General features: G+C 43.4%; 1 protein-coding gene across 5 annotated transcripts in view; it reads left to right on the top strand.

Annotated features, from left to right (window-relative positions):
• LOC127007316 (uncharacterized) overlaps nt 1-22235 on the top strand; it is a 286714-nt gene that overhangs the window by 37169 nt on the left and 227310 nt on the right. For all 5 annotated transcript variants that reach the window (XR_007760178.1, XR_007760177.1, XR_007760174.1 and 2 more), the window contains exon 2: nt 14068-14171. Coding sequence is in view for 1 of the 5 variants with exons in the window: in XM_050878118.1 (XP_050734075.1) it covers nt 14091-14171 (81 nt within the window). In the remaining 4 variants the exon portion in view is untranslated. The remainder of the gene's footprint in view (nt 1-14067; nt 14172-22235) is intronic.

Here is a 22235-nt window from a genome sequence, read left to right as displayed (position 1 = left end):
GAACTAAAGGACAGGATAAGTGAAAGCCGTCGTGACGATGTTTGTTTTGCAAAGATTCTGCTGATATGAACTCGTGATATCATTAAGGAAAGAAAGGCATGGATGTTAAATTGTACCCCCATGAATTATGTATGAATGATCTTTTCTTTACGTTATTCGCTCGGCCACTGATACTTTTATGTTTCCTTTCTTCATCATTCCCTTCTTATCAGTCCCTTCTCCCTTAACACTCCCTTCTCCCTTATCATTCCCTTCTCTCTTATCATTCCCTTCTCCCTTATCATTCCCTTCTCTATTATCATTCCCTTCTCTCTTATCATTCCCTTCTCCCTTATCATTCCCTTCTCTCTTATCATTCCCTTCTCTCTTATCATTCCCTTCTCTCTTATCATTCCCTTCTCTCTTATCATTCCCTTCTCTCTTATCATTCCCTTCTCTCTTATCATTCCCTTCTCTCTTATCATTCCCTTCCCTCTTATCATCCCCTTCTCTCTTATCATTCCCTTCTCTCTTATCATCCCCTTCTCTCTTATCATTCCCTTCTCTCTTATCATTCCCTTCCCTCTTATCATCCCCTTCTCTCTTATCATTCCCTTCTCTCTTATTCCCTTCCCTCTTATCATCCCCTTCTCTCTTATCATCCCCTTCTCTCTTATCATCCCCTTCTCTCTTGTCATTCCTTTTTGAACCACCTCAAACAGTTTGCAGCCGTCTGTCCCTTCCTCTCCCCCTTTTACCGCTCTTAACCTTTCATCATCTCCGTGGCATTAAGGACACCTAATTAAACTTCCATTCATCCATTTTCCTTGTTTCTTTTTTCCACATTGACACATTTTGATTAAGTGATCTCTTTATCCCCTTACACTTACTTTATCGCCTCTTTATCCTAGCTTTCTCCTCCTCCTCCTCCCCTTTCTCCTCCTTTCTATCCGCGCACACTCACACACATAACAGTAAAATAAATGCTAGTAAGTAGAAGTTATGATAAGAAATTATATGGCTGTGTGTGTGTGTGTGTGTGTGTGTGTGTGGGTGTGGGTGGGTGGGTGGGTGGGTGGATGGGGGTGTGGGTGTGTGTGGGTGGGTGTAAGTGAATGAGAGTCGTGTTCCCTCACCGAAGTAATTGTGCAGCGAATTCTTTTGCGAGGAATTTTAGTGTAGAATTTTCAGCATTCTTCCTGAAGGGTTACCAAAGTGTTTCACGGGGTCTGGGGGAGGCGGTGTAGCTGTCAGGTGTGGCTCTCAGGTGTGGTATGGCGTGGTGTGGCTGTGGCAGGTGTAGCTAGGAGATGTAGTATGATATAGATGGTAAATAAGGTGTTGAAGATGTGGTTAATCAGAATAGTGTAAGTGACACGTGATTTATGGAGTCTACGGGTGTGGCTTACAGGTGTGGTATGGGGGGACGTGTAGTGTGGTGTGGCTGGTGTGGTGCCATGAGGTGTAATGTTTCTGACAGGTGTGGCGTGGTTGATAGGTGTGTCGCATAAATGAGCATTCAGGTGTGGTTGGTTTCGGTGAGTGTGTGTGATGTAACAGACGTGTGTGTGTGTGTGTGTGTGTGTGTGTGTGTTTGGCAGACTACCTGAGCTTCCACCTTAAAGTTCAGGGTGAAATTTTGAAGCGTTATCTCTCTATTTGTGAGGTAATTCGTCGAAGTGATTTTTCCTATTTTACGCTTTACTGGTTCACACGAAGTAGATTTTTGTGATTATATTTTATGCGCCATGATAATAGGTGGTAAAAGTTTGGCCATGCGAGGTTTTGATTACAATTGAAGATGTTTTTATTCTGGAGAGTAACCCCCTACCCCCACACATACACACACACACACACACACACACACACACACACACACACACACACACACACATGCACACGCACACACGAGCAGTAAAGAATGATAAAGAGAGCAGCAAAGATCGATTTTCGCCGCATTGCATGAACCTCCGCGTGAATCAGCACCAACACACTAACCGGTAAAATATCCGCGTGCATGATTCACGGCTTTAGAAATCGCGCCGTAAATAACACGACCACGCACACGGCGGAGCTTTGTGCCTCGGCTGCAGGGAAACAGGGAATGATTTTATCCACGTTGGCCTGGATTTTAGTGACCGACAATTGTAATGCTTCATGATGTACCGATTAGTGGTGTTGGGCTCATCATTTGATCTCGTTTGCTTCTGTAATTGTTTGGTAAGAGATTCTGGCTATCGCTATATATTATTATTATTATTATTATTATTATTATTATTATTATTATTATTATTATTATTATTATTATTATTATTATTATTATTATTATTATTATTATTATTATTATTATTATTTATATTATTATTATTTATATTATTATGGTTGTTTTTGTTTTTGTTTTTGTTTTTGTTGTTACTTTTACTCGTACTTCAGATCACTTTTCCTGCTTATTGTTTTTTTCTTCACCTGAGGACTAATTGGAAGTGTGTGTACGGATTGGTAAACACGCCCGATGCCGATCCTTCAGGTGGCTCGGTGTTGACGGTTGAGTGACGTCTTGTACAACGGTTCTAAAAAAAAAAAAAAATATTATGTCGTCGTTACCGCATTAAGACGCCTCGGAAAGTCACCATGATAATTTTTCTTTGGCATTCGTTCTCGTCACAGGAGCAGCAAGATATTTTTATTTTATTAGCTCATCATCTTTTCCTTTCATTTTTTCTTTCACACTTTCACCCTATTATATGACGCCTCGGAAAGTAACCATGATAGTTTTTCTTTGGCATTCGTTCTCGTCACAGGAGCAGCAAGATTTTTTCATTAGCTCATCTTTTTCTTTCACCATAAAAGTTGTATTCATAGAAATGCATAAAAAACTGTTACAGAAGGTTGTGGCCGTTCATTATTATACACCAAAGGAAGAGGGAGATTAATATTACCGGTCAAACTAGTCACAGGCAGCCACATTTTCGCGTTCCCTAGTTCCCCTAAAAACCGTGCTATGAAGTAAAGTTGAGGGCATACGCTATAGCTACGCGTGGCCCCGATGCTCATCTCATTAGTCTCAATCGTCATATGTTTCCCCATTGATGTAAAGTTCTATATTATATCGTCATCCTCTTAAAATAATTGCCTAAGTCATTTTTCATCGATTTCCAGGTTTTTGTTTACATCAATTTTTTAACATGTGACGTGACGCCCATTTTTGTATAGTTGCCTTGGCCATTCAGGGTTTGAGTGTTCTAGAATTGGCCTTTTCATTTCTGGCTAAATCTTAAGCCAAACGAGATGATGACAGTTCTTTTCTGATTTCCTGAAAAGTAGAAAATAATGACTAGGCGGTCTGTTTACGAAGGTGACGATATGAGTTTGTAGCTTGGCATATATACCTTAGTGTTGGGAAGATTATTGCAGTCAGTGCCTATTCAAGTAATCAGCAACTACACACAAATATACGTTCTACAGATACCATGGCAACCTCTTTGGTATTACGTCTCTTGAGCCACACAACCGCTTCCCCCGCAGTGCTTGCATTCATAGATATTGCTCAGATTCCGTACATTGATACCTCGAGCCGGGGGAAGACGGGAAGTAATGCCGGGAAGTTTCTCCGGCGCCTTGGTAGTTGTCGTTTGTTGTGTCTTGTTGATGTATCGAGCGGTGTGTGTGTTTGTGTGTGTGTGTGTGGGGGGGCTGTGGTTGTGCGAGATGGTGTGGATGTGGGTGCTTGTGGGTGTGTATATGTGTGTGTGTGGGTGCGTTTGCGTGTGTGGGTGGGTGTGAGAGAGAGAGAGAGAGAGAGAGAGAGAGAGAGAGAGAGAGAGAGAGAGAACAAAGACAGATTGACAGACATGCGGAAAATGAAGCATCAAAATAGAACAAAAAAACAAAAACAAAAAACAAATCAGGCTTTACCTAATCTGCGGTGCGACAGACAAACTTACTGATTCCCCGCGAGGCGTTGTACGGCAGAGGCAATCGGTATCTCATGAGGAAGGCGGACGAGGAAACTTTGGACACAGATAAACAGGTAAACTCATCACACACGTAGCCTCGAGGCCTCATACACCTCATACCTCTTACCTCTCATACCTTGGCCGGGACTGACGACCATGTGGTGAGTGTGAAAGATAAAATATAAAGAACTCGCTACTATGCGGCCGAGTTGAAAGACGAAAAAAAAGGTAAAATGTTGAACTCGCGTCATTGCGGAGAAAGTGAAAGACGAAAAAAAATAGAACACGCCATTGCAGAGGAGTTGAAAGACGAAAAAAAGATAAAATGCAGAACTCGCGTCATTGCGGAGGAGGTGAAAGACGAAAAAAAAAATAGAACACGTCATTGAAGAAGAGTTGAAAGACGAAAAAAAGATAATATATAAAACTCAAGACGTTGCGGTGAGGTCGTGAAAAAAACCCGACCGAGCGTAAATATGTTCCAATCTGGGTACACCTCAAGTTGACGCCAAGATGAATTGTAAATATTGCGCGTGAAAGGACGGTCCCATCGCCATCACCTGCCCTTTCTTGCACGCTGGGAGCCGCTGTTTGTGTTGCCGCCCCAGGAAGGCCCGCATGTTTGACCGCCTGATGTGTTCGTGGGTGAGGGCGGGGGTCAATGGGGGTCAAGAGGGCGTGAGTGGGAAGTGGTTTAGCGTCAAGGGGAAGTTAATGGGACGGCGTACCCATGTAAAGGGGTTTGAGGATGTCACGAGGCAGGCAGTGGTTGGGAAGTGACTGTATCGTGTGTGTGTGAGGGTGGGAGGATGGGAGGATGGGGAGTGTGTGTGTGTGTGTGTGTGTGTGTGTGTGTGTGTGTGTGAGAGAGTGAGAGAGAGAGAGAGAGAGAGAGAGAGAGAGAGAGAGAGAGAGAGAGAGAGAGAGAGAAGCAAGGGGAATGAAAGGAGAAAAAAACCCAGCACGCGTTGAAATTCGAAATCATATCACGCGCTTTCTCTTCCCTCGTTTCCTCCCCTCCCTTCTTTTTTTCCCCTTTATCAAGTAACCAACTAATCATCCTCCACTACGAAAAGCTTCAATTTTTCTCCCTTTCCTCCATTGTTGCTGATATTTTCATTTTATCTGGCACGACTTTTTATTTATTTTATTATTATTTTTTCGCTTTCCTGGCTCGCTTTTTTCGCTCGCAAGACTGAATGACCGACTTCTTTGGGTCAGTGTTGCTCCAGGTCGTTGTGGTGATGACTTGGGTAGTGGTGGTCTTCGTGAGGGAGGGTGGTGATGGTGGTGGTCTTTTTGAGGGTGAAAAATGCATTATCAGTAGTGGTGTTGATGAAAACGAGTATTGATGGTAATGGTGGTGGTGGTGGTGGTGGTTAAAGAAGCATTATTAGATGTGATGGTGGTGCAGACGGGCAGTGGGGGTGGTGATGGTGGTAGTGATGGTGGTCTTAGAGGTGGTACAAGTGTGGTAAACAAGGAATATTATTGGTGGTGATGAGCAGAAAGACTAGCGGTGGTGTCGGGGTTGGTGTTGGTGATGGTTTTGGTGGTGATTTTGGTATGGTTTGGTGGTGATTTTGATATGGTTTGGTGGTGATTTTGGTATGGTTTGGTGGTGATTTTGGTATGGTTTGGTGGTGATTTTGGTATGGTTTGGTGGTGATTTTGGTATGGTTTGGTGGTGATATTGGTATGGTTTGGAGGTGATTTTGGTATGGTATGGAGGTGATTTTGGTACAGTTTTGGTGGTGCTTTTTCTTCTTTACAGCAAAGGAAACAGTTCAAGGGCAACAAAAAGAAAAGAAAACAATAGAGCAAGCTTCTCACTCCTTCTATATAAAAAAAGAAGTGTAGAGGAGTTGCCAAAAGAGGAGAGGTGTCTTGATACTCCTGTTGTTGTTGTTGTTGGGGATGTTGTTGTTGGCGGTGGTGATGGTGGTACGCGGAGAGGAGCATACAAATTAGTGGCGTTGGTTATGGTGGCAGCGAACAGGAATAATGATCGAGTTACGTCCAGCAGGGGAAGGAAAGCTGAATGAGATGATGGCGTTGAGGTGTTGGCCCTATTTTCTTTTTTTTTTTTTACAGTAAAGGAGACAGTTCAAGGGCGTAAAAAAAGAGGAAAACAGTAATGAAAAAAAGGCCCGCTACTTACTGCTCCTGAATAGAGTACATAGGAGTGGCCAAAAAGAGAGGTCAATTTCGGGAGGAGAGGTGACCTGAGGTGGAGTTAGTGGTGATACGGTGAGTGTGTCAGGTCAGTGGTGATGATGGGTGTTGGTGTTGGTGTTGATGTGATGTTTTTTTTATTTTTTACTTCTGTGGATTTATATGATTTATGATGAAAGATTTTTTTTTCTAACACCATTTCGCATTAAATTATTTCCTCCTTTCTTTCTTTCTTTCTTTCGTCCTCTTTTTTCTCTCTCTTTTCTCGTCTTTATATTTTCCCTCTCCCAAAAGTTTCTTCTTTTATAGCACATTAATTAAGATCGCCCCTCTCCTCCTCCCTTTTCTCCTCCTCCTCCTCCTCCTCCTCCTCCTCCTCCCCATTGTACACATTTTTATCACACTGGCAGCTTCCTTTGTCTTTTCCCTGTCGTGTGCGTGACGATATGTGGTCTCCCTCTCTCTCTCTCTCTCTCTCTCTCTCTCTCTCTCTCTCTCTCTCCCTAACCCTTCCACCTGATGAAAAATAATCGGGGGAAGTGTATTACCGCCCTTCAGCTTACCGCATCTGCATGAGAGAGAGAGAGAGAGAGAGAGAGAGAGAGAGAGAGAGAGAGAGAGAGAGAGAGAGAGAGAGAGAGAGAGAATGTATTTATCTGTTAACCTGTAGACGAAATAACAGTAGATTAGAGGAGAAGAGAAAGGGAGGACACGGACGTAAAGGTAGAGTGAAGATGGGTATTCAGGACAGAAGAGGAGGAAGTGGAACAAGAAGGAAAATAAATAAGGAGGAGAAAAAGAAGAAAAGTAGAAGGGAGGAGGAGGAGGAAGTGGACGGGAGCGGGGCAGCACATAAAAGATGGTAACACGAGAAAAGTTTTATAAGGAAAAGATTTGTGAAGAAGAAGGATGGAGGTCGCCACTCACTCACGCCCAGGCCAGGCAGGCAAGGCGTTGGGGGAAGTTAGTGAGAGGGAAGGGCGGGAGGGAGTGGGGGAGAGAGAGGGAGGGAGGGAGAAAACATGGGTGACATAAATTGGTGTTGGAGGAAGAAAGGTGCGAGGGTGAAGTATTACGAAGGAAGAAGAAGAAGAAGAAGAAGAAGAAGAAGAAGAAGAAGAAGAAGAAGAAAAAGAAGAAGTTGTGGGCTGGTTAGAGAAAAACAAAAGGCATTGAAGGAAAGAAATGTGAGTTGTGGTAGAAGAAGAAGAAGAAGAAGAAGAAGAAGAAGAAGAAGAAGAAGAAGAAGAAGAAGAAGAAGAAGAAGAAGAAGAAGAAAAAGAAGAAGAATGAAGTTGTGGGCTGGTTCGAGGGAAAAAAAAGGCAAGAAGGAGAGAAAAAACTGTTATGGTAGAAGGGAAGTAGTTAAGTGAAGGAAAGGTAGGTAGGTAGGTAGATAGGTACAGGTAGGTAGCTCGGTAGGCAGGAAGGTCGGTAGGTAGGTAGGTAGGTAGGTACAGAGGCTACTTGAAGGCCTTGAGGAGAAAAACAGGAACCCCTTAAAACCAACAGCAGAAGGTGTGACTCGTATTAAAGCAACACGAAAAAAACCAGCACTTGCATGTAAAGGAAAGGAATGTATAGTGAAAGGAATCATAATCAGAGACAGTGCGCGTAAAAATAAAGAAGAATGAATGCAAGACAAACAGTAAGCTAACAACAATTCTCACGTAGCAACCGTTTAGGAGAAGGTGATTACGAAGTGTTACAATACTTGCAAGACAAAGAATGCAGCATAACTTATATTTTAGTGACGCGTGACAACAAACAGACAAATAAAGTCTACACTAAGAAGAATAAATGGCAGAAAGACACAAAGGAATAAAAAGGAAAAAAAATAAACATTACAGGAAAATAAAAGAAAGTTAACAAGAAGAATGATATGAGAAAAAGAGAGAACACTGCAAAGACGAGAACAAGACGAAACAAAAGAACGGAACAATGGCGAAACGCAGACTAACTTTTACGAAACATTTTTACAAAGTTTTGAAATGCGGGATAAGTGGGTCACCATTTTTGTGTTTAGTGGAAGAAATATGACTTACTGGTGGAGATGAATGAAGCAGGAGGAGGAGGAGGAGGAGGGGGGGAGAGAAGCGGAAGGGGAGGAGGAGGAGGAGGAGGAGAAGGAGGAGGAGGAGGAGTTACAATGCAGGAAGAGTTGTGTGCAAGGGGGAAAATGAATAGCAGACCTGTGTGTATGTGTGTGTGTGTGTGTGTGTGTGTAATTTACCCACGGCCTGATCACGAGCTGGGCTCGTCATCGACAGCAAGTGCCCTCCCGACCCGACCAAACTTATTATAGTTGACATCTGGGTACCACCGGTATCTTCACACACCACACACCCCATCCCCCTTGCTTAAGGAGGGACAGTCGCCGCTCATCTGTCAGCGTAAAAATTCCGGGGCTGAGCAGGACTCGAACCTCCTCCTGTCAGACCGTGAAGCCTGGCAACACAGCTCTTCCACTGAACTACCGGAGCGGTGTGTGTGTGTGTGTGTGTGTGTGTGTGTGTGTGTGTGTGTGTGGTGAGAGAGAGAGAGAGAGAGAGAGAGAGAGAGAGAGAGATGGGGGAAAGGGGGTGCGAGCGAGAAAGGAAAGGTTAGCAAGGTGCGTGGAGGAACACTGATGGAGAGAGAACCCGGAGGAAAAATGCTGCTTGGCGGGGAAGAAAGTGCGGGAGAGAATTTATGGAGAGACGTGAGGGAGGAACACGATTGTGACTCCTTGGCTCGAGGTCACGGGGGAGAGGGGCGGAGGGAGGGGGGGGTGCTCTTGAGGGCAGGGCACGTAGCAAACACAACGATAACAACAACAGCAGCAGCAGTAGCAGAAAAAGCAATTGCGACCAAAGTAAAAGCAGCATTACTGGCCACTACACCAACAACAGCACAAACAACACACTAACGTCAACAACACTGGCAATTAAATGACAACACCGGCAATAGTAATAGTAAATAAACAACAATACTAAATGCAATAAAACTAAAAACACCACGGCAACAACACTAACAAACAACAACAACAACAACAACAACAACAACAACAACAACAACAACTACTACTACTACTACTACTACTACTACTACTACTACTACTACTATCTCCATCATCTGCTATAATAATAATAATAATAATAATAATAATAATAATAATAATAATAATAATGAAAACAAGAGTCATAATGTAATAATAATGATAGTAATAATCATAATAAAGACAAAAAAAAAAGAAAAAAAAAGAAAAAGGTACGTAAATAAAAGCAGGGCCGCCCAACCCATGGGTGAAAAAGCTCAGATAAATCAATGTGTGTGTGTGTGTGTGTGTGTGTGTGTGTGTGTGTGTGTGTGTGTGTGTGTGTGTGTTGGATTATTCATAGATTTATCAAGTAATTTTAATTTCATTACATTTGGATTCCCCGATCTGGTAGACTTTTAATCTATTTAATTTTTATCTATTAATAGGATTTTGTTTTACTTTATTCGTTATGTTTTTATGAAATTATAATTCCTCTCCATAAAAGAATACATATATTTTGCGTTTTACTTCTGCTCTTAGTTTGGTGTTTATCATTTATTTTAATTTTGTCTTAATGTTTGAAAGTTGGTTTTTCTTCACTTTTTTTTTCCAAAATAAAGGTTGACAACTTCACTGTCTGTCAATTTTCTCTTTCTATCCATATCTCTATCTATCCATCTATCTTCATAACCCAAAACCAGCCTCCTCATCACCCTCTCACTCGCGAAGCTAAATATATATATATATATATATATATATATATATATATATATATATATATATATATATATATATATATATATATATATATTTATTTATTTATTTATTTATAATTTGTCTATCCCACCTCTCAACCCCAACACCCCCACCACTCCTGTAACCTTATGTAATTCCTCCTTTCCCTCTCCTCCCTCGCCCACCGCCCCCTCGCTTTGGATGGAAGGAGAAAAAAGCACCTACATTTTTTTCTTCTTGCCTTTTGATTTATGTTCCTCTAATAATGTTTTTTTCATACCTGTCTGCTACATTTTTTTTCTGAGCCTTCCTTTTCTCACCTCATTCTTTCTCCTCTTGGGGCCCTCCTTCTGCCTCTTTATCTCCTTCCTTCTTTCCTCCTTCACTCATCTTTCCTCCCCACCTCTCTCCCTCATCTTATCCCATCCGTCCTTTCATCTTATACTCATTTCTGTCCTTCTCTGCTCCCTTCCCTCTTTTCTTCTTTCCTTTCAATCTTTTAATAGTTTTCATTCTTTTTTTCCATCTTCATATTTGCTTCTTCTCCCTTCCTCCTTTCCTCCCTCTTTCTTCTGCGTTTGCTTCAAGACAAAGAGGAAAGAATCTGATAAGCCGGGATCAGCTTCGGAGATACACATTAATACTGATAAAAAGGACGGAATTTATCAAGAAGGCTAACAGGATTCGCCGACGACTTTCCTCTGATGTTTTATGACCTTGTAATTAACGTTTGATGTGACCTGCATGGATCCAGTCATTCTTAATTGTTCGGTGACGAGAGAGAGAGAGAGAGAGAGAGAGAGAGAGAGAGAGAGAGAGAGAGAGAGAGAGAGAGAGAGAGAGAGAGAGAGAGAGAGAGAGAGAGAGAGAGAGAGAGAGAGAAAATAGACAATTACAGAGACAGACACAAAGGTACAGCCAGCAAGACAAAGGGAATTAAGAGAAAGAATTATATTTGAGAAGAAATCGAGGAAGGGATCATGGAATAAGGGATCAAAGAATAAAGAAAGGGAAGAAAAGAAAATAGTGAAAAACCGAAAAAAGAAAAGAAAAATGCCATTGAAGAAAAAAAAAAAGAGGAAATATAGCTAAAAACAGTGAGAGAACGAACTGAAAGAGCAAGATGGATAAAGGGAATGGAAAAGGATGGGAAACCTGTAGATACCAGAGGGAAAACAACTGGTAAAGAGGAAAGGGAGAAGACTGTGAGCCCCAAAAACACCCGGAGAGAAAAGTTCCGAAAGTCTTGAAATAAGTAATGGAGGACGCGGAAGAAAAGAGAAAAAAAAATTAAAGTTGAAAAGCATTTGCCTTCAGCATTTAGACGAAAAAGGAGAAAAAAATAGACGGCGTAAAATTTTGGAAAGATGACGAAGATGAATCGAAAAGAAAATGAAAAGTTAGAGAGAGAGAGAGAGAGAGAGAGAGAGAGAGAGAGAGAGAGAGAGAGAGAGAGAGAACACCATTAATTTTTACAAAACCAATATCACTACCTCCATTTTCGCAATCCTCACCACATTCAACACCACCACAATCTTTATCACCACCACCACCACCACCTCCTCCACCACCTCCACCGGCATCATTATCATATCTTTTGCAATTAGAGGAGTAAAAAATATCAGGTCGTCAGGCATGTCTAATAATTTGTCATTAGGATGATTTTCAGTCCGCCCCTCCCTCCCTCCACCCACCCCTTCCCCTTCACTCATACCACCCCCCCCTCCCCCTTTTCTCTTCCTCCCACATTATTCAATACTGCTACTGTTACTTCATGTCTCTACTTTTATTTTCCTCCTCCCGCTTTTCCTCTTACTCCTCTTCTTCTTTCATCGTTTTCCTCTTAATTTTCTTGTTCTTGCTCTTTTTCTTTCTCGTGTTCGTGTTTTTTTTTATCTTTTACTTCTTCTTTGTCCTCCTCCTCCTCCCCTCCTCCTCCTCCTCCTCCTCCTCTTGGTCTTCCTCTTCTTCCACATCTTTTTCCCTCTCGGTCCCCTTCCCCCCACACATCATTTTCATCTTATATACATTTTTCCTTCTTTTGCTGCTATTCTTTTTTTCCTCGTCTTCATCCTCTCCTCCAGGCTCCTGTCTCTCTTGTTATTTTATTTTGTTTTGTCTTCCTCCTGCATATTCCTTTATATTCTTTCCTCTTCTGTTTTCAGCTTTCTTTTTCTCTCATTTTCTCTCTCTCTCTCTCTCTCTCTCTCTCTCTCTCTCTCTCTCTCTCTCTCTCTCTCTCTCTCTCTCTCTCTCTCTCTCTCACTATCTCTTCTTGTATTTTTTTAGCATTCATGTTCCCTTTTATGCTTTACATTTATTTCTCTTCTTCCTCTTCTTCCTCTTCCTCCTCTTCCTCCTTTTCCTGTTGTGTTGCTCTTCTTCCTCTCTTGTCTCTTTTTATTCCCTACGTTTACTGTTATTTACCCATTTTCTCTCTGCTTTCACGGGGACTCATCTGTTCCTTATTCCTCCTATGCTTTTGTATTTCTGGTTTTGTTTCCCTGGAATTTCTCTTTGCTTTGATTTAGTTTTTACTCTTCCCTGGTTTGTACTTTTCATTAGTGTACATATTTTCATCGTTCATTTTTTTCCCTCTTATTTCTTTTTTTAATTTTTTATCTACATGATCATAATGCACGTCGTTAGTCTGGATTTCTTATTTTTTCCCCTTTTTTCTCCTTCCGCATCTGTGTTTTGTAATTTCTCCCTCCTCTTCTTCCGTATCTCAGGCTTTAAATTGTAAACTTTTTCTTCATTCACGCCACTTGTGTTATGTCATCTCCTTTGTTTCGTACATTGCTGCTCATTACTCTTCATTCCCTCCTCCTCCTCCTCCTCTCCTTTTCTGCCCTCGCCACCCCTTTACGGCCTTCCAACTTACAACAACAACTTTTGCACACGTTGCCCATTGCTCTTCATTCCCACTTGCTATTTTCGCTTTCCTTTCGTCCCCTAACATTTTCATATCTCGCTGCTGTCCATTCCTCTCCATGTTTAAATGTACCAGTGTTCGTTCATGGCCAGTCTTCCTTTCTCACATGTTTCTCGCCTCTCCTTCTCAGGCATTTCTCCTTCGCCCCGCCTTCCATTCCTCTTCATACTTGCACCATCTCGGCCATTCGCTTTATCATGTCCGCCACCTCATTTTCGTTCATAGCGCTCATTCCTCTTAAATCCTGCCATTCCTTCTTCCTCATATCTCTTTTCTCCGCCCCTCCTCGCTTTTCCTCCTCATCCTGCTCCTCCCCATTCCATTTCACACTTTTTCTTCTAATTTCCTCTTTCTCAGATTTTCCTCTCCCTTCTTTCTTCCTCGTATTTCTCTTCTCCGCCCCTCCTCGCATTTCCTTTTTAATCCTGTTCTCCATTCCATTTCACATCCTCTCTTTTTTTCTCCTATTTTCTTCGTTCTCAAGTTTTTTTCTCTCTTCCTTCTATCTTTCTCATACCTCTTGTCTCCTTCCTTCCTCTCATCTCCTCCCTATTCTGCTCCCTATTCCATTTCGCACCCTCGTTTTTTCTCCTACTTTCTTCGTTTAAAAATAATTATCTCCCTTCTACCTTCCAATACATTCCTCTTCATTTCCTCTGCATTCCTTCTTTCCCTTTCCTCTAAACTCCTCCATTCTCATATCTTTACCTCCTCTCTACCCTAACAATTCCTGTAGACTTCCTCCAGTCATCCTTTTCTCGTATCTTTCCCTTCTTTCCCTCCCTCCACCCCTCGCATTGCCCTCTCACACGGATTCTCATTTCTCTTCATATCCTCCGTCCTTACTCTTTCCTCTCCCGCTCCCTCTCCTTCCCTTCCGTTTGCGTCCTGTGTTTTGTTCCTGGTCCTCGCCACACACCCGACAAGGTTACTCTTATTGCTCATCACCTCGGAGCAGGGCGAGGCAGCAGGACATATTATTTTCTATTTGTTTCCTTATTCCTCGTAAAAGAATAAGGAACCCGGAGTAAAGAGCCCGCCAGGAAAGGTCATCTCTGGTCATCTCTGGTCATCACACCTCCACTGACCCCGCCATCTAGGAGCTACTTCAGTGATCTCCTTTCTCTTTTCCTCCCTTCTCTCTTATTGTATTTTCCTCATCTTCCATTTTTTGTTCTTTCTAGTTTCTTTCCATCCCTCACCTCGTCAGTATCTTATCTTCTTTAGTATTCTCATTTTTCTCATCTTTCTCTTTTTCTCCCCGGCAGGTCCTTCAAAGAGTCCTTAGGTGATGGCAGGGAGTCCTTCGTGTGCGCCCTCTCCACCTCAAGGACCCAGCGTAAAGGAGTTCCATCGTCCTCATCTTCCAACGGTATGTGAAGGTTTAGTGTTGTTTGTCTTGCTCTTTTGTATTATGTGTGTGTGTGTGTGTGTGTGTGTGTGTGTGTGTGTGTGTGTGTGTGTGTGTGTGTATCATCATTGTCGTTTATTGCACCAGGGCCTTTTGGGACTTACGCAATTCAATAAACCATTCGTAGAGGTTGTGGGTATTTCTATTGGTATTTACTTAAGCCAAGTGATAGTTTGGCAAGGCTTCTACACCATGAACGTGAAAAACACACGCATGAGGACCCGGCTAATCTCCTTTATGGTCTTTGAAAATAGTTGTTGTGAGCGCCGAAAGTACCTGGAAATATGAACCCAAGGGAGTCACCCAGGGCCAGGCCGGGGAGGCGGAGCGAGGGCCGGGCCTGAGGCGGCTGAGTTGCGGCCCGACCTGCGTCCCCCCAGTAACTTTTTAATGTTCCCTCCGGCCGGATCATCTCCTGCTGACTTTATTATTCCGGGTATTCAGTGCACAGGCCCGCGCTGCAACTCTTTTGGTATGCATTGCCTTGTTGCATTCATAAGCGTTCAAAACACACACACACACACACACACACACACACACACACACACACACACACACACACACACACACAGAGGGAGAGGGAGAGGGAGATGGAGGGGAAGATGGAGGGGAAGATGGAGGGAAAGATGGAGGGGAATATGGAGGGGAATATGGAGGGGAATATGGAGGGGAATATGGAGGGGAAGATGGAGGGGAAGATGGAGGGGTTGAGAGAGAGGGGTTGAGAGAGAGGGGTTGAGAGAGAGGGGTTGAGAGAGAGAGGTTGAGAGAGAGAGAGAGAGAGAGAGAGAGAGAGAGAGAGAGAGAGAGAGAGAGAGAGAGAGAGAGAGAGAGAGCATGGAGTGGTGTGTTGTCTCGTCTAAGTGAAGCAGCAAGGCTCATGTTTGATGCATTACGTCCGGGAGTGTGGCGATGCGAGTTAGCGGTGGCGAGCCTTCCGTCCGTCCGTCCCTAACAGCGAGGCCCTGTGTGTGTGTTTCCGCGCGCTCACATACGCAGACAATTGTTTCTACAAATAGTACATACATCGCTAAATGCATACATTAATAGCATTGTATAAAGACTCGTTCACAATAGTTTTTACCTGCAAAATACTAAATGTAACAATTAAAATTACGACAATTCTTTCATGCAGAAGTTACACTAAAACGAGCTATCATGTTCTTGTTCTTGTAAATGGTGGAGAGGTAATGATATCCACGGAGGTTATATACACGTATGCAGGAGTAAAATCTTATGGCGCTAACTTATGGCCAGCCTCTGTAAAACTAGACGGCTCATAAGTTTATAAATGAAGTCGAGAGATGATGAGGATGGACGGGAGAAGAAGAGGGAGGGATGCTGAGACGGGAGACGGAGGGGTGAAGGCTACAGGGCTATACTCTTTTTAGCAGTCATGAACGAGGAAGGACAAGATGGAATAGCCGGTTACTGCATACACATAGGTGTGTGCGTGTGTGTGTGTGTGTGTGTGTGTGTGTGTGTGTGTGTGTGTGTGTTTACATAATTGTGTTTACTTTGGAATTGTACACACCAGTAGCTGCGCTGCTGTTGCTCTCTCCAGCCGTACTCACGGGAGGGCAGCAGTGTATTATTGTTACCAACACAAGATATGGTTGCTATTTGAAGTTATGTATATATATATATATATATATATATATATATATATATATATATATATATATATATATATATATATATATACACACTTAGCCTCTTCTGGTGGAACATGCTGATCTGACACAGCAAGCGACTGGCCTAAATTGTCACCGTCTGGCCCACAATTCGAGTTGGGCTCCTCATTTGTAAAGGTGGCCTGCCAGCTACTGGGCCGCTAATTTTGTGAGTATTAACATATTCATTGAAATGCGAATATAATATACTGCTGTAGGTGAGAGTTGAGAGTAAACTAACATCATGAATAGCAGCCTGCCATGCTCCTAGCAGGGGGGTTGAGAGCGTTAATACATTACTTTGGGACAACACCAGGCACATGCATTTTGGCTTAGTTGCTCCTTTTCCTTCCATTTTTTTCTTCGCCCAGTGTTGCCGGCGTTGTCTGATCAGCGTGTTGCTTCACCACCGAGGCCTGGGTCTGAACGCTGAAAGCTTCCATCCGTTTCGGGGCTCCATCTACATTCCTTTCCCTCGTATTTTTTAGGGCGCGTGCACGGGTGAGGTGATCCAAGTGTGGCTCTGACTCTGTGGCAGCTATAAGGTTTCCCTCTGTACTGTGACATTACCCACGTCTCTGCCACCCATCCTTTTCGCTGCCGTCCCATATTTTTTCCCTTTTTCACCGTCCGCGTTCCTTTCCCGTCCACCTTTTTAACTGCCAACTTTCATTCAGGTGTGACGAAATTTGTAGCCTCTCATAAGCCTCGCGTGGCCCCCCAGCTCTCCACACGGCAGCCTCAGGGGATCCACGCTCGTCCCGCGGCACCAGGCTTCCCTCAGCCTTGATTATGCCTGTAATTAGAATCTCTGATGAAAAACTTTTCCTTCCTTTTGCCCTTAACACAGGGAAGACTTATGGCCCCGCTGAGCCTTTGTACGGCGGGGTGACAGGAGGAAAGGTGCCTCCATGATGCCTGACCGGAGGGATGGAGTGAGGGAAAAGGGAATGAGGAGGGAAGGAATGAGGAGGGAAAGGAAATCTGTTCTTCCACACTGCCTGACACAGTGATGGAGGCAGAGTAAGAAGGACAAAAGTGCTTCCACATTGCCTGACAGGGCGGTAGAGACAGAGAGGGAAAACGTGCTTCCATGCTCTAAATAAGAGTATAAAAAAAGTTTTCTGTGCTGTGAGAAGAAAAAGCCTTTGTTTTAAAAGAGCAAATTTTTCCAACAAATATAGTAATTCCTCTTCTCTTTCAAAGAGGAAATTATGATTAAAAGGGAAAGGAAACTCGCCTTTGGTGTCAAAATAAAACTGTTCCTCAGTAGAATAACAAAATCTATAATCTTCCAACTACAATAGAGAGGAAGGAATTTAAATGCGCTCACTTTTTAGGAAAATGTACAAACACTTGCTAAAAGTTACGTCCTCAAGGTGAAGGAAAGGGAAGGGTGACTAGAAAGGAGAGGGGAGGGGAAGGGAGGAGAGGAGAGGAGAGGAGAGGAGAGGAGAGGAGAGGAGAGGAGATATGGAAGAGGAAATGCTCGTTCCCGGCCCAGCGCAATGAACTGCCTCGCTGGTGTGGAATTGAACCAGTCGTCCTTAATGCGAATCACGAGAGAGAGAGAGAGAGAGAGAGAGAGAGAGAGAGAGAGAGAGAGAGAGAGAGAGAGAGACCCCACTACCGTAATGTAAAACGTCTCCTGAGTCGCATTGCACCGCTCCTTTAACTTTTCTAATCAGGTGCGCGAGTGAAGGCCGCGTGCAAGTTTGTGCCTAATGAAGCCGCCGGAGGGACGCACACGGGGCTATACGTCTTCAGGAGCGAGGCGATGCAGCGCTGCTTGGTCACATAATGCTCCTACTTTTTTGTTTCTTATAAGAGAGAGAGAGAGAGAGAGAGAGAGTATAGTTTCTATTAATATAGTATATGATGATATAGACGTAAACTGACCTTGGGAATCGCTAGGTCTCCATATTGGTTGTTGTTATCTATATATTTTGCCTTTTCTGGCACGGCCCCGGTACAAGCCGCGGCTTAGAGACGTGCTGATATCTGCCGTTGATGTGTTGAGTCCTTGTAATGATGATAATTCCGTAAGCCGCTTGGTAGTGACGTCCTTTTCTGAATGTGTGTGTGTGTGTGTGTGTGTGTGTGTGTGTGTGTGTGTGTGTGTGTGTGTGTGTGTCGTATTACTAAACGTTTCGTCGCCCAAGTTCACATATTTGACAAGGCTTTCGTTGGAGTTTAGGGCATTTCCTGGAGTAGTTTTATGACCCTGGTAGTAGTCTAACCCTTCGTCTGTACAATGAACCTAAAGAAACACTCATTAGAACCCGATTGATCCCCTCTTTGACCTTTAGAAATAGCTGATGTGAGCAGCGAAAGTGTCTTATAATACCGACCTGTATGTGTGTGTATCATCGCTAACGGCCACACACACACGCGCTGTCCTCCCCGCCTCGCTGCGTCGCTGGCTTATTTCTCGTTTCGACTGAGTCCCAATTGGTGGCGCTGCGAGTCTCAGTACTAGTGGCGTTTATGATCCAGCCACCGACCATAACACACAACTCTCACGTCACGCGCAGCCACTGACCTACCCGACGAGCAGCGTGTGTACCTGAGGCTGTGGGTCGTCTCTTATTTCCGGGTGACTCGGCTCCATATTCGGTGTCGGCTCCTATTATGATTTTCCCAAGGTCATAGCAAGCAATGGGAGAAAATTAAGGAAGGGGATAGTATGGAGAAAGGAGAAAGGAGGAGGGGAAGGAAGGAGGAGCAAGGGAAAGACGGGGGGTGGGGCAAAGGAAGAAAGAAAAGGAAAGGAAAGTGGATAATGGTAGAAAGCTTAACCGGGTGTTCATGGGTGCTTTTTCCCATTCAAGATGCAAAAGCCAGTAAAAAAAAATACATCACTAGCATCATAAAACAGTCCGTGGAAGTCCCAACAACATCTACGAGAGGCTTTTCAAACTGTCGTAGCAAGGTGCCGATACATGTGGAAATACAGCTCGTGACCGAAAGATTATGTTAGAATGAAGAGTGAGGGATGGAAAGAGAGAAGGAAGAGGGATAAATGTTGAGAGAAGCAGAGAGAACATGCAAGTTAGATAATAATAGAATGAAAAAGTGAGGGAGAGAAGGAGAGAGGAGAGATAAAAAAAGTTGAGAGTAGAGAACAGGCGGACTTATAAATGATAGGTGTAGTGAGTGAGAGAGGGAAGGAAAGAGAGAGGAAAGGCTGAAAAAAGATAAGAAAGTACATGTAGGTTAGATATTAATAGAGTGAGAGTGAGGGAGGAAAGGACAGAGGAGAGCAGGCGGACTAGGATGAGGGAGTGTGCGAGGGAAAGAGAGTGGGGAAGGGGTGAAAAAGCTAAGAAAAATTGAAGGCACATGCAGATTGGATTTAGTAGGATGAGGGAGAGATGGAAAGAGGGGAGAGGAGAGAGAAAAAAGTTGAGAGAAGCAGAACAAAAAAAACATGAAGGTTCGTTAATTATAGCATGAGGGAGTGAGAGTGAGATGGAGGGAAGGAGAGTGGGGAGAGAAACAAACAAACAAACAAACAAACAAACAAACAAACAAGCAAAGTAGCCTAGTTGAGGGAAGCAGAGAGAGCATGCAGATTGGCCGTAAGATCTTCCGTTAACATGACGATCAATAACAGCTATTTTGGCGACCCAGGTGAAAGAGTTGAGGCGCTGCGTGAGTTGCTGTAGACAAGGCCAATCCCCCAGCAAGGTGCGCCGAACGCCTCCCCCTTAACCAGATGGCACCGCAGCTCGAGACTAGGAGGACGACGAAGGCCTGTTGAAGTAATGAAGGATAGGAAGGAAAGAGAAGGAAAAGGAAGAAGGTATGTTGAAAGAAGGAAGGAGAGGATGGAAAGAGAAGGAGGAGGAAGAGCGGAGGTTGAATTAAGGAAGGATAGGAAGGAAAGAGGATGAGAAAAAGAGAGGATGTTAAATGAAGGAGGAAAGGGAAAAAGGAGGAGAGGCTGTTGAAAGAAGGAAGGAGAGGACGGAAAGAGAAGAAGGAAGAGCGGAGGTTAAATTAAGGAAGGATAGGAAGGAACGAGGATAAGAAAGAGAGGATGAATGAATGAAAGGGAAGGAGGAAAGGGAAAAAGGAGGAGGAGAGGGCGTTGAAAGAAGGAAGGAGAGGAAGGAAAGAAAACGAGGAGGAAGAGGGTCTGTTGGGCAAAGGAGAGGATAGGAAGAGAGGGATGAGAAAACGCGGCTGTTGAATGAGGGAAAGGATAGGAAGGAAAGGTAAGGAGGAGGAAGAAGGGGCTGTTGGATAAGGGAAAAGGATAGGAAGGAAAGGTAAGGAGGAGGAAGAAGGGGCTGTTGGATAAGTGAAAAGGATAGGAAGGAAAGAGGAGAACCAGGAGGTCTATTGAAAGAAGTAAGGATAGGAAGTAGATGAAAGGAAGAAGAAGATAAACTATTGAATAAGTGAAGAACAAGAAGGAAAGGGAATGGGAAGGAAGAAGAGCAATTGAACGAAAGCAAGAAGAGAAGAAAATCCCGGCCTGTTGAAGCATAAAGGAGCTAACATAATATCGAGTGGCTCTGATTGCGACCATGCCGGGGATCTGTTTTAGGGTATTCTCGTTTGTTTGGACGGTCAGCGTGTGTGAGGGGGGGGGGTAGTAGAGGGGGAGGGTTGAGGGGAGGTGTGTGTACGCCCTTAGGAGGAGATTAATATGTTTGAAGAGGAAGAGGAGGAGGAGGAAGACGATTTGTTAAGGATAGGAGAAGCAAATACGGAGAGAGAGAGAGAGAGAGAGAGAGAGAGAGAGAGAGAGAGAGAGAGAGAGAGAGAGAGAGAGAGAGAGAGAGAGAGAGAGAGAGAGAGAGAGAGAGAGAGAGAGAGAGAGAGAGAGAGAGAGAGAGAGAGAGAGAGAGAGAGAGAGAGAGAGTGTCAGAGTGTAAGGAAGTGTGAAATAAGAGAAATAAAAGAAGGAAGAGGAGGAGGAGGAGGAGGAGGAGGAGATGATGATGATGATGAAGAAGAAGAAGAAGAAGAAGAAGAAGAAGAAGAAGAAGAAGAAGAAGAAGAAGAAGTAAAAGAAAAAGAAAAAGAAAAAAGAAGAGGAATAAGAATAAGAATAAGAAGTAAAAGAAAAAGAAAAAGAAAAAGAAGAGGAAGAAAAAAAATGAAGAAGAAGAAGAAAAAGAAGGAGAAGAAGAAGAAGAAGAAAAAGAATAAAAAGAAAAAGAAGAAGAAGGAGGAGGAGGAGGAGGAGGAGGAGGAGGAGGAGGAGGAGGAGGAGGAGGAGGAATAAGTAGTAGCTATAACGAAAACATTCTCATCATTTCTACTTACGCTTATTAAGAATTGGAGTACTCTCGAGGCATCATTATTATAAACACTAATGACCCAACAAACTTTAATGGATGAGTATACAAGCACACATGCATCACTGAATTATTAATGCATCGCCAGAGTAATCGCGTCTCCAGAGTATTTGAAATCATTAATAGAAAAAAAATATTATGTGAGGTTGACGTGACGCTTCCATTAAATGCTCGCGTTCATAAATATATCATCAGGGGCAGGTGTTTGTCTCCAGCTCATTATAATGCATTACCGTGGCACACATTACGGCGGGCACGGCTTATTCAAACACGTTACTACCGCGGCTCTCGTACAAAAGGACTGATTTTAGCGCAAAGGGCATATTTACATCAACGCTTTTTTGTTCACTCCTTGCTAACTCCGAAATTTAAAGGCCAGTCAACTGTCAACTGCACGGAGGCAAATAAACAATCCGCTTGAACAAACAAACAAAGGAAAGAGGAAAAAGAGAGAAGAAGAGTGAAAGAAAATGTGTTTACTTGTGCCAGAAAAAATAAGCATGTGGGAAGAGTGGAAAATGATATCTGTGTGGCTGGTTTACGTGTGTTTATTAAATTTTCAGGTGTGTTCAGGTTGTCTTGAGGGGCTATTACACTGGGCAACTTTTCTGTGGATCGTTAGTCAAACCACGATTTCTGCTAGCGTGGTTCTCATTTGTTTCTTGTTATTGCTGCCGACGATGATGGTGATGGTGAGTAATACCGTCGTCCTTCGGTGAAATCTACCTTGGAAGATCGTGGACACGTCAGAAAACCACGGAAATATGAGAACCACGCCAGCGGAAATCGTGCTTTGACTGAAGATCCACGGAAAATTTGCCCAGTGTAAGACCCTTTAACGTTCTTTCAGTTTCTCTACATAGTTTAGGGTTCTGTTTACATAGTTTTCATAAGGGCGGCACCGGCGGGAGTGTTGTCTTACTCGAATGTTTCTCTTCTCTTCTTCCATATCACTTCACGGGCATGAATTTGAAGTATCCGACAGCATAAAGGGGGGAGATTATCTATGAAGCACACACACACACACACACACACACACA

This window comes from Eriocheir sinensis, chromosome 35 (assembly GCF_024679095.1).
Source record: "Eriocheir sinensis breed Jianghai 21 chromosome 35, ASM2467909v1, whole genome shotgun sequence".
NCBI classification, from domain to species: Eukaryota; Metazoa; Arthropoda; class Malacostraca; order Decapoda; family Varunidae; genus Eriocheir; species Eriocheir sinensis.
This window is presented reverse-complemented; position numbering and strand designations above follow the sequence as displayed.